Here is a 12,357-nt window from a genome sequence, read left to right on the forward strand (position 1 = left end):
CCTGACTCCCACCACTGTTATGCCAAGAGGCCCGAGGAAGGGCAGTACCTCCACGGAGAACACACTCCCAGGCTTGTGCCGGAATGGCGTGGTGGGGTCCTCGGGGTTGAGTGGGTGCAGGGTGGGGTCAGCCTCATAGGAGAAGGGTGTGGGGCTCAATGTTGTAAAGTCAAAGACCAGGCTGTCGAGGATAAACTCCACCTGGACCCAGGGGTCTTCAGGCAGGCCCGGGAGAGCAGGTGTGCGGCACGCAATGAGCTGGGAGGAGTTTACATGGCATGACCCCTCGAACTGTAGAGGAAAGATGAGAATGGGTCAAATGAGGCACCATGGGAGAGGCTGGCCAAAGATGGAAAGAACCTCCTTTGGTACCAGCCATTCACGCACGGCTACACACGGGTGAAGGAGGGATTGCCAGCTGGATGCAGATGTGAGCCCAGCTCATGAATGCTGGGTGACGATGGCTACGTGAGGCCCCAGGGGAACATACTTTATCTGGGACCACAGGGTGCTTCTGTCCAAGACCCCGGCCAGGCTGCAGCATTCTTGGGACCGCAGTCACTCGGATTCTTGGTGTCTGCACCACATCCAGATTCTGGCCATGGACCCATATCTCACGACCCCCACTGAAACACAGCCCATGAGGTATTCATGGCTTATGTGAACTGGGATCCACAGCACAGCCCAGTCCCAGCCAACTCTGCCCCAAACCTCATGGCCCCTTCTCCCTGCCCTCACCCCCCCCCCCACAGGAAAACCCTACAACCCCTCTGGGAGGGGAGCTGCAAAGACCTCCCTCCCACCCACAGCCAAGCTCTTGGCCCCACACCTAAGGAAGCTCTTGGTGGGGCCGACAGAAGTGATGTTGGGGTCTGATGTGTACTTGAATTGGCCATGCTCAAGACTCCGCTCAGTGGCTCCAAACCAAATGGTCACAGGAAGCTCAGCGGGCACGGGGTACGGGCTGGTCTCACAGCACAGCTGCTCAGATTGCTGTTCCAGCAGCCTGGGGAAGGAAGACAGAAGATGGGCCACCGTGGGGAGCTAGGGACCCATTCAAATTTTGGCTCAGTTCCTTTTTTTTTTTTTTTTTTACTGGCTGCAGATTGTATCAAGTGGCCCCTTCCCATACCCCCAGCTTCTGGAGGATCTGGATCTGGCCCTTCTCATGGGGCAGACTTGGCCTGCACCCTGTTGGCTCTCCTCAGCATGCCCGCCCCCTTCACCCATTCCCTGGAGCATGTGGATTTTTGTGGGATGAGGAAGGAAAGAGCACTTGCAAGTGACAAGGCTGCTCTCCAACTACCACCCGGGTATCTTCCAGTCGCCCAGTCAGGAGCTTGGAACCATGTAGGGTAAGGCGGGTGCCACCAGCTCTGGGGCCGTGGGCAGGAAAAATGGAATGTACTTTTGGATCCTGTGGAGAAAGAGGATGGGGACAGACACAGAAGCATTAGGCCTGAAATAGAGAGGCCATGGGACCCACAGACAGATAAGACAGCCCTGGGGAGCGGAAGAGTTTGAAGGCAAAAGCCAATGGGCTGAGAAGCGCCCACTGGCAGCTAAGGGTCGCTTGGCAGAAAGGCACCTGATAGGCAAAGTTGAGCTCTGAGACGCCGTGTCCTCTTCCAGGCACTTCCACAGTCACAGCACCGGTCACCTCCTCCCCGCTGGCCCCAGTGATGCACACGAGACTGTGGGCACAGGGCAGGCAAGGGGATGCCAAGCTACAACGAGGCCCCTCAAAGTGACCTGGCACCCCTCTGCCTGCCACACCGCCAGGTAGTCTCTCCCCTATTCCAAATGTAAGACAGACTGGCATCCTCTCTTGCTTTGGAGGGAACTCGTATGGCACACTAGGCTTTGGCATTTGAGAACTGATATTCTAAGTTTAATCACTTAAGCACAGCCCCGGAGACAGGCTGGAACAAGGAGTTTCTCTCTGTTGTGGTGGACATTTACAAAGAAGCCCTGTACAGCTGGGTTGTGGTGGGGCAGGTGAACTCATGAGAGGGCCTTCCCAAGCCCTCCGCCATCACCACGTGCACGGCACCCACTCCCAAAGTGGCAGAAACTTGAACTGGTCTTGAAAAAAAGAAAAAAAAGTTCCTGAAAGCCTCTAGTCAGATCGGGAGGCAGATGTGAACAGTCTAAGAAAATGCTGGTTCTTAGCCAGAAAACAGAAGCGTGGGGCAAACTAATTTCCAGAATGTGAAGTGTGCAGTGGCTAACACTGTCACAGTCGCCGCAAAGACTCTGGGAGGACAGAACAAGTGATGTATGAACGACCCACGGAGGCCCCAGCTGGAGTACATTTCAGTCACTTCATAAATCACTTCATAAATTGCCGACGGTCTCCGGGTTCTGGAATCATTAATAGGCTAGAATGCTTCTTTAAGTTGTCAGCCACCAAGCACTTGGAGGACAGCTACAGGCTCTCCCAAAGTGGTTCCTTGTTTAAAACACAGACCACGGGGGGCTGGAGAGATGGCTTAGTGGTTAAGCGCTTGCCTGTGAAGCCTAAGGACCCCGGTTCGAGGCTTGATTCCCCACGACCCTTGCAAGCCAGATGCACAAGGAGGCGCATGCATCTGGAGTTTGTTTGTAGTGGATGGAAGCCCTGGTGCGCCCATTCTCTCTCTCTCTCTCTCTGTGCCTCTTTGTCACTCATAAATAAATAAAAATAAACAAACACACACACACACACAGACCGCAGGCCCCTAAGACAGGCTTCCTGACCCACACCCCTGAGGGTGCAGTGGGAGATTGATTCTGTCACCTCTCCAGGTCACTCTGATAGTCAGATTTGGATCCTGCTGTTGTTGGTGGGCATCTCCTAGGGGATGTCCCACTTGTTTACCTATGGCACTCTATAGGTGTGTCACAAACACCCTTCTTGAGAGCTCAGCCAGGGCAAGGCTGGTGACAAGATAACGAAGGACCTTGCTTCCACAACAGCCAGGAATAAACACTTAAGTGAAGCTACCAGTCAGATCAACACCAGGCAATGTCCCTGCCCAAACAGGCCAAGAACCTACAGGTATGCACAGGAAAACCAAAAAGTGGGTGTTCTGGGATGGAGGGATGGCTTAGCCATTAAGGCGTTTGCCTGCAAAGCCAAAGGATCCAGATTCAATTCCCCAGGACCCACATTAGCCATAGGCACAAGGGGGCGCACATGTCTGGAGCTCGTTTGCAATGACTGGAGGCCCTAGTGCGTCCATTCTCTTTTTCTCTCTCTCTCCCTCCCTCAAATAAATAAATAAATAAATAAAGTAAATACTTTTTTTAAGTGGGTGTTTCAAGTTTTAATGACTATCCAGCACCAAGGCACCAACACCAGAAGGAAGGACAGAGGGAAGGCAGACAGATCAGTAGGGCTTGGGCAACCATGGTGCCCTCCTAAATGTTGGGCGCAGCCAGCTCACCTGCTGGAGACCTCATATTCCTGGGCATCCACAGCACAGGGCACTCCGGCCACCTTGACCATGTCCAGCACATCCTGTACATGTTGACCCAGGTTGGAGCCCCTGATGGTGACACGGGTGCCTCCATCGATAGGTCCAGTCAGTGGCTCGACCTGCTCCAGGACAAGGACGCTCACCTCTACCAACCATCAACCTCTGTGATCCGGGGATGGGGTGGGGGGGGCAGCCCCAGCCTCCCAGCACCCCCAGGGCGCAGGCACCCTCCCTCCGTCCCAGGGCAGCACTGAGGAAGGGACAGGCAAGCACGTCAACACACCGCATGGATAAGGGGCGCAGGGCACTGAGTGGCCACGGCTCCGGCTTCGCTACAGGCCTCCCGGGCCACGCACCGTGGAAGCTCCTCCTCACACCACACGCAGCCATACTGGGGCGTGGCAGTTTGGCAGCGGCTACAGTCCCCGTGTCCCACAGAGCAGTCATACAGTACCACTGGGAGGTAGCAGCAACAAATGTGACGGTCAGTGCCGGAGAAGCCCCTGCTACTGACGACAACCCGTCCCCGTGGCCCCTGGCATGGCTCACCATGAAGCCCATCAGCACTGTCCACGCGCAGGCCTCCAGCCCAACGCAGAAACAGCCCCACCTGGAGCTCTGGCTGCAGCGCGGCATAGCTAAACTGCAGAAATGAGAGTGGGGTCACAGCCTGGGGCCACAGGAGGCACCAGACCTAGGGCACGCATGCTCAGAGAGAAGACCAAAATGACCTCAGAGGTACAGGCTCGGCGGTCCAAGTCGGACTTTAGGGAACCCAGGGTGGAAAAGTTGAAGGTTAGAGGTGAACTATATATAAAATAGGGGCTCACTTAGGGATTTCAACTTAAAAGAGATCAGAGTGGGTACAGTGACCCTATGAGGCACATGGACATAGGTCGGAGGTGGAATACCCATCAGTTATCCGGGATCAGAGCTTGGACTGTGAAGAGTACGGCAAGGCGGGTGAGGTTAGTAACCAGCCTGTAGCCAGAGCTCTAGCCCACCCAGTCCCTTCTTGATCTGTACCTGGTGCTGCTGGCACGTGATATGGCACAAGGTGTCTGGAGGCGGCTGACACTCGACTCGGGCCTCAACTGCCACCTGAGTGCCCTCCAACTCCATCACGCATTCACTGTTTCTAGAGCCATCCTGGGGGCAGAGGACACGACTGTTTGGGTATTTCAGGGGCTGGGCCTTGTGAACTGCTCAGCTCCCCGGCACAGCCTGAACCGAGGTAGGGATCTGGGCGCATGGTCTCTTCCCACCCCGCAGGACTCGGGCAGAGTCTGTCGATAGCCCCCCCCCCCCCGACTGTCCACAGGGTACACACACCTGGAAGAGCCGCAGGTTCCTGCCTCGAAGCTGAACTTCTCGCCCCACGTGGACTGGCATCAGTGTGGAGCCCAGAACGCTCTCCACACACGGGCAGGAGCTTGCCCTCCGACTCACTTCCCCCTGAAGGCACCAAGAGCAAGGCAGTCTGTGGCACCCACCCTGTCCCCCCTCAGTCCTCTGCCTGGCTGGACCCCAGGGGTAAGGCCCTGCCGCCACCCTCCCGATGCAGATTCGCAAGGTGAGCAAACGGTTGCGTCTTCCCACGCCCTCCCGAGGCCTCCTTCCTGGGCTGGACCTCACCAGCTCCCAGAGCCCGGGGGTGTCGTACTGGTAGTCGAGGCTGGACAGAAGGATGAGGGGGGCAGGAGGGTCCTCGTGCTCTGCCGAGTCTCCATCACCTGAGAGGAGTGTGGCAGTGGAGAAGGTGGGCGTGTCACCCCCCGTCCACTCGTCCGCCTCGGGCAGCTCGCCTCCTCTCGTGAGCCAGTCCAGAACGGGCTTCGTGGAGCCAGTGGCCCCTGGGAAAGTGATGGCAGGAGCAGTGCCAGGGGGCTGGTCCAGGACTACCGTGGAAGGCAGGGCCTCAGGGCCAGGCTCTGCGGGGGACACTGCAGCTGCATCTGAGGGCAATGGGCGGGAGGCCAAGAGGTCCTCAGGTGTGGTCACTGGTCCCAAATCAGTGGGGACAGGGACAGCAGTTCCAGGTGTGGTGGGGAGGTTGGGAGGTAAGGGCTTCTCATGGACAGGTGAATCTGCGGAGGCGGGCGACGGTATTGGGCCAGGGCCTGCCCACGGCTCCCAAAGGCTGAGCAGGGAAGGCTTGGCCCTAGGCGGGACATCTGAGACTGTGGTTAAGGAGGGAGCCCCGGGCTCCACCGCAAAGGGGTTGGGGGTAGGGGTGGCTGTGGCTTTGGGGGCTGTGGGTGGGGAGGGGGTGGGTACATCCTCTGCAGGAGGGACTAGGGGGAGAAGCGGGCTCTGAAGGGGAGGCCGAGAAAGACAGGAAGGGTCACTCAGCAGGCAGGTGCAGGAGCAGGAGGCAGGCAGGCAAAGGGTATGTTAAAAGGAAAGGAGACCGAGGAAAAGAGAAACAAAAACATCCCATTAATTCTCCCAAGGAGAAACACAGAGGGCAGGTTCCGGGGGGGGCGTCTGTGCTGAGGCAGGGCACGCAGGCTACACCTCCTGCCACTCAGCGACAAATATCCTGTCCCAGAGCACGTGGGATGGGCGAGCATCTTTCTCCGGGGAGTCCACCACACACAGCATCCGGGCACTCAGGACAGAGCCTCGCGTGAGCAGGCAGGCACACAGACCCCAGGCCATCAGAAAACCCTCACCCTGGGGACCCTAAGTCCTACCACCCGCTCCCCACGTGCTCCATCTCAAGAGTCCCACTCACCTGTTGGCTCACAACCATGGGTCCAGCATCGCACGTGGTCTTGTGCGTGCAAAGGTGCTGCCAGACACACCAGTTACACCCCCAGTGGCTGCTCACGCAAGCCTGGCACCTGCGCAGAGCAGTGATGAGACAAAGGTAACCACCCAGGAGCCCAGGGCTGGGGACAGGCGGGGTGAGGAACTCACGGGGCGGATGGGCGGAGCTTGGTGACTGCCACACAGTCATAGAAGGACAGCGAGGCTGTGGCGATTACCACGGCACCGAATCTGAGCTCCACGCTCACAGAGACATGGTCTGCAAGGTGGGAGAGAGATCCAGAACTGAGGAGTTGGAAGGGCACTCAGACCCACATGGAGTGAGGCTAGCACCTAAATGGGGACAGAAACCTGGCCTCGAAGGACACAGAATGGACACTCTGGGGCATTGGGGGCCAGTGAAGAAAGACATTCACAGAAAAACGTCTATTCAGCACTGTGTGTCTGGGATTTACATGTTACCCCAGCCAGACCCTTAGAGGAAGACGGGAGCAGGAGGGGCTCCCAGGTCCGGGGCTGGCCCCTTCTCTCACCCACCGGCTCCTCTCTGCAGCACTGGGGCCTCGCTAGGGTCTGGGGAGGGGCACATCACACCAGAACCGATCGGCAGAGCAGGACTCTCATATTCCCCAAAGTAGCAGGAATATGACTCCCCTGGCCAAAGGGATGGCAGGTCTGGTACCGACAGGAAAACCTGCCAAGAAAGCCAAGGGTACACTTTGGGATCACTGGGCAGTTATGGGGGACCCTGTGTAGGCAGACACCAGCAACCTATATCCCCTCCCCCCCAAGCCTTCACAAACACCCTCTGCCCTTGACTGGTAACAGCTATCGAAGTCTAGGGCCCAAGATGAGTAAATTAGCAAGGCCATGGGGTATTTGATGCACCTGACACCAAACCCAAAGCCTCCACTAGGGCCCCGCCTGCTCTTGTCACTCACCTCCTTCCTGTCCTCTCGGCTGATGTTGGCAGGACTGATGGCTGCCACTCGCAAACAGCTTAGCTCTGACTGGAAGCTCCACAGCCACTTCTCTGGGCCCTGGCCCCTGGAACATTCTGACCGGCGACTGCACCTGAGGGACAGACCAGCACCTTATCATGCCCCTCAAGGGACACTGGGAGGTCACAGACTAGAGACACCTACAATTCCAAAGCCCTGGACACAGCCATCAATACGGACTGATGCCAGGCTCCTGTATCTACTCTGGCAGGGCACTGATGCCCAGGGTGGAAGGTAATGGAGGAGCGATGGGAGCATCCAAAGGTCAGAGGTTGATCATCAAGGGCCGAAGGTCAAGAATTACAGACACGACAGCTACTGTTCACGAGCAGGTGGGGCACTGACCTGCCGAGGAGCACGCACCACCCACAGTACGGGTCCCTGCGGGCAAGGCAAGATTCACAGTCCAGGTGCTGAGCACAGGGGGCCACAGGAACCTTCACAAGCTGTGACAGCAAAGAGGACCTGAGGCTGGCAATCCAAACATCAGTGGCTCACCCACATAAGAGTCCCTGGACCTGCCCAGAGACCATTCCCTGCCAGCACACGCCCAGTACTCACTGTCGTCTGGGTCATGACGTACAGGTGCTCAAAGGTGCCATCAAAGGTGAGGTCTCTGCTCACCGCAGATCCTGGCTGAATGCTCTGTTTAGAGTATGGGCCAATATCGCTCCCGGGGCCCAGGTAGACCTTATATGGAAGATCACACACAAGGTATGACACCTAGTCTATGGTGATCGACCATTCATAATTGAAGCAATGTACAAGTAAGAATTTCTTCCTGGGTTTTGGACGAGTGATTGCAACCACTCCGGGACAATGGTGGAGTAATTAAAAAACACCCAGATCTGTGAAGAGCAGCCCAGGACACCTCTCCCAGCCAGAGCTGGGATTTGGGGGCGGGGATGGGAAGTATGACATATACCACACATCCCAGCCCTGGTACTTCTCCTGGACTCACCCTATGCAGTTGTCCTTGACTGTCACCTAGGAAAGCAATGGTGTGTCCATCCTCCATGGTGACTGCCACAGCTGTTAGCTGAACCCCTGGAAACTCCAGAATAGGTGTGGCTTCTAAGGGGACACGGCTGGCCATGGGGCTGGGTGTATGGTCTGAACCACAGGGAAAAGCATCCGGGGTGTCCTAAAGGCAGACGCATCGGTAAGGCCCTGCCTGGATAACCTCCCCACCCCATTCTCTGTAGGCAACCTTCTCCCGGCCCCTAATCTCTGTACCAACCCTCCCTGACAATCCTGTTCTATGCAGCACCTCGCGTAGCCTCATCCTTAGCTTACTTCAGGACACAGACCTCCAGCTGCCCTAGAGTTTCCAGTGGCTCCTCCCCCTCCCCTTAAAAAAAAATTTTGGCATTTATTTATTTATTTATTTATTTATTTATAAGGAGAGAGAGAGAGAGGGAGAAGAGAGACAGACAGAGAGAATGAGAAGTGGTGCATCAGGGCCTCCAGACCCTGGAAAAGAACTCCAGACAAATAAGCCACCTCATCCATCTATATGGCTTATGTGGGTACTGGGGATTGAACTTAGGTCCTTTAGGCTTTGCAGGCAAGCACCTTAGCCACTAAGCCATCTCTTCAGCCCTCCTTCCCTTCTTTTCTTTTTTTTTTTTGTTTATTTTTATGTATTTATTCGAGAGTTACAGACAGAGAAAGAGGGAGAGAGAGAGAGAGAGAGAGAGAGAGAGAATGGGTGCGCTAGGGCCTCCAGCCACTGCAAACGAACTCCAGATGTGTGTACCCTTTGTGCATCTGGCTTACTTGGGTCCTGGGGAAGCAAGCCTCGAACTGGAGTCCTTAGGCTTCCCAGGCAAGCACTTAACTGTTAAACCATCTCTCCAGCCCTTCTTCCCTATCTGTGGCTCTATCTTCCTCCATTCCTTTCCTAAAGTTCTCACAGCTTTATCCCCTCACCTGGGCCTGTGGAATCTCATTGGCTTCGTCCCCCACTTCCCAAAAGCAACTCCTTCCCCTCTGTGCTCATCCTAGGCCATCGCTATACAAGTCCCAACGTCATCGTTCTCTCTTGCTCCAGAACCCAAAACAAGGTCTCATTCCAACATTCTACCCCTGCCCTAGGGGCCCCAAACAAGCGCTTGGCCCACCTCTGCAATGGCACTCCTTCAGCACCCCGGGCTCAAGCCCATCCTTACCACCTCGGATCCCCGTCACCCGGACGCAGAGGAAGCACCTAACACCCATAAACCTGACTGTCCCTCACCCCACCAGCAGCTTCCCTTCAGGCTTCCTGGACAGCTGCTGGACTGCACATGTCTGGCCAGTGGCCTCAGGAAAAGGGCAAAGGCCGGGACTGTGCCTAAACTCACCACTGGCAGCTGCGCACAGTCGGAAATGACGTCATAGGCAATGTAGGCCACCTTGGTCCCATTCTCAGCACGGCCTTCACGAGTGTAGCAGGCGTCTCGGGTGGTGTTGGCGAGCCGGTCCACCTCGTCCAGGGGGAAGGCGCAGAGCACAGAGCTGCCCGCCGCACCGGGAGCCGCCGCCGGGGGCCAGTCCACAGTGGGAGGAGCCGCTGAGGAGAAGGCTGCGAAGAGCACCTCCCCGTGGGTCACCTCCCGGGACGTGGCCACAGCCGCTGCCTGGATCAAGCCATAGCGGCCACCCTGGCAGGCCAGAGGCAATTCCACGTAGGAGTAGTAGTGCTGGTCCTGGAGGCACACTCGAGACACATAGGCGCGGAAAGCTCTAGAAGGGGCCTTCAGGTCTCGCCGCAGGAACAGGAAGTAGGCACTGGTCCCATGTGCAAAGGCACTCACAAAGTGATGGCTGTACTCAGAGAGGCGTCCCACTGCCAGCTTGGCCGTCTCCTCATAGGAGAAGGCGGTTTGGGGGTCTGGTGGACGCAGGGCCCGTGTTGTGATGGGTGGGATGCCGCCCCCTACTCCCCTGCTGGTATATCCCCTCCCCACAAATAAGAGGGGCTCCCCTGCCAAACCCTGGGCCACCAGCCCCACGGTGCTGACCGCAGGGTCATTAGCAGCTACGTACTGGGTGTCCCCAGGCCTCTCTGGCCGCAGTAGCAGCTGCCTGAGCTGTCCCAGGCTCCGGAGCTCACAGACGCCCTGATGGACACTCCCGCACACCACCAGGGCCTCCGGGCTCACCAGGAGCAGCTGGTTGGGATTGTTGGTAGGCTGGGCCTGAGGACATTCGTCGGGCATCACGGGCGGTAGGCAGTCTCTGCTGTCATTCACAGGGCCTGTGGACACCATGGCTTCCAGCTGCAGCTCAGGGCTCAGCTGGAATAGGAAGTTGGTAGCCCCTACATAGAGAGTGCCTGAGCTGGGGTCCCTGGCCAGGTGTTGCAGATGTGTGCCATTGGGAGTAAAAGCGGCTGGTGGAAGTGGCTGGAGGGTGAGGACGCATCCGGCCCAGAGCACCTGCAGAAGAACTGGGCCGAGGACAGGCATGGTCACCTGGTAGAGAGAGAGGTCAAGTGAGGCTCAAGTGGCCAACAGGGTCACTGGTAAGGAACGGGATGTGGTACTGCCAAATGCCCCTTCTAATCTGGGGGTGATCAGAGCAATTTTAGGCTTAGATGGCCCAGGGAGCTGCCGGAATCACACACGGAAACAAGAGACACTGATCCTAGAACTCAGCGCGCTCCCTCTTGCAGACACTACGCTTGAGGAAGAGAGTCCACCTGCCCCCGCACACCAGCTCTCCTTGCCCCTTCTAGGCCCTGCTCCCTGGAATCCAAGTGAGGGGAAAGAAAGAGGGCCCAGAATCCTCAAGAAGGGCCCCATCCCCCCATGGATGTCAGATTCCTGACAGGGAAAAGAAGGAAGGTGGTTTCATGGGTCACCGGCAAGTCAGAATAAGACAAGAGTTAGGTGCAAGGCCTTTTAGGCCAGGAATCCAGAAGGGGGTTATAACCGCCGAACCAACAGGCCACACTGGGAAGGGTGGAGACTGATGGGGTTGGGCCCCAGCTCAGGGTGCCTTGGGCAGGGGTGGGAGTCACTCCTTCCAGTGCCTTGGGGTGAAGTCAGGCTCACCTGGCAGGGCCGGCTGGATCAGTAGACAACTGCATGACCTGAGCGCGAGTCACCTAGCCGGTGGGGAAAGAGAAGCGTCAAGCTGGGGGCTGGGCAGCAGGCATATGGGAGCCCTGGGCTCCCCACAGTGGAGGCAGCACTGAAGTACCCCCTTCCTCACTGCCCAGCCTGCTTGTGGAGCCCAGCCCAGCCTGGCCCTCAGCCACCAAACACATTCCGCAGAGGACGCCTCCTCAGAGCCCACATGGGGTGGGGGAGGGCAGCAGAGCCAGGCACCCGAGGGGCCTGGGAAAGGTCAGCTAGAAAGAAGCCCCACGGCCAGCGGGGTCCAGTCAGGCCACCAGGAAGGGCCTCTCCCTTGGAGGTCCCTTTTCGACATTCTCCCCTTCCCACCCTTTGCTCAAATTCTGCCCCGTCAAGGCCCTCAGGTAAACACCCATAGGCCAGGGGCCTTCCTGGTACAAACGGGCACTGGCAGTTTCACACACCAAGATACATGCGCACCACCTGCCCTGCATGCATACGCCTCCACACAAACAAGTGGGCACTTACACACACACACACAAACACACCACACAGGTCTATACCTACTTATGTTCACATAACACACACAGACACAGCCCTATAGGAACCACCCCTCACACACACGCAAACACTCCGCACAAGTACAGGTCCTACCCACCCACCAGAGACGGAAACACAGCACCCAACTCTTGATACCCAAACACAGTTTCCTGGTTCCAGTGCTAAGTCCTACAGAGCCATGGGAGATAGGCCATCTCTTGCTGTTTCCTCTCCTTCCTGCAGGTCAGAGTAGAGCCAAGGCCCAGGGGATCACCCTGAGGAAGTCACTGTGCAGGGCTGTGCCCCTCAACCCCAGAACCTCCCAAACTTTGGGAGCCTGCTCTCATCCTGCAGGCCCCAGCTGAAACTCCTGAGTCCCAGATCCAAGGAACCATAGCAACACTATTCTCCCCCTCCCCCCCAAAAAAATGCCAGTGGTCCCCAAGCAGGAGCCCAAAGGCTGGTGAGGTGCTGGGAGAAAACATGCATCCCTGACTAGGGAACATTTTCTTTACTTGC

At 57.2% G+C, this 12,357-nt stretch overlaps 1 protein-coding gene across 8 annotated transcripts in view; it reads right to left on the bottom strand.

Moving 5' to 3' along the window:
- The window catches only part of Plxnb1 (plexin B1), a 30,121-nt gene that overhangs the window by 13,708 nt on the left and 4,056 nt on the right, over positions 1-12,357 (bottom strand). For all 8 annotated transcript variants that reach the window (XM_045136973.1, XM_045136975.1, XM_045136977.1 and 5 more), the window contains exons 2-21: positions 11,275-11,327; positions 9,580-10,692; positions 8,196-8,378; positions 7,796-7,924; positions 7,580-7,680; positions 7,175-7,307; positions 6,771-6,927; positions 6,384-6,492; positions 6,199-6,307; positions 5,097-5,774; positions 4,794-4,916; positions 4,488-4,610; positions 4,011-4,104; positions 3,745-3,917; positions 3,429-3,580; positions 1,589-1,694; positions 1,281-1,417; positions 830-1,006; positions 491-626; positions 49-291 (exon numbers count right to left, since the gene is read on the bottom strand). In XM_045136973.1, coding sequence (XP_044992908.1) covers positions 49-291; positions 491-626; positions 830-1,006; positions 1,281-1,417; positions 1,589-1,694; positions 3,429-3,580; positions 3,745-3,917; positions 4,011-4,104; positions 4,488-4,610; positions 4,794-4,916; positions 5,097-5,774; positions 6,199-6,307; positions 6,384-6,492; positions 6,771-6,927; positions 7,175-7,307; positions 7,580-7,680; positions 7,796-7,924; positions 8,196-8,378; positions 9,580-10,686 — 4,170 coding nt within the window. In that variant the 5' untranslated portion in view covers positions 10,687-10,692; positions 11,275-11,327. The remainder of the gene's footprint in view (positions 1-48; positions 292-490; positions 627-829; positions 1,007-1,280; positions 1,418-1,588; positions 1,695-3,428; positions 3,581-3,744; positions 3,918-4,010; positions 4,105-4,487; positions 4,611-4,793; positions 4,917-5,096; positions 5,775-6,198; positions 6,308-6,383; positions 6,493-6,770; positions 6,928-7,174; positions 7,308-7,579; positions 7,681-7,795; positions 7,925-8,195; positions 8,379-9,579; positions 10,693-11,274; positions 11,328-12,357) is intronic.

This window comes from Jaculus jaculus, chromosome 17, assembly GCF_020740685.1.
Source record: "Jaculus jaculus isolate mJacJac1 chromosome 17, mJacJac1.mat.Y.cur, whole genome shotgun sequence".
Lineage (NCBI taxonomy): Eukaryota > Metazoa > Chordata > Mammalia > Rodentia > Dipodidae > Jaculus > Jaculus jaculus.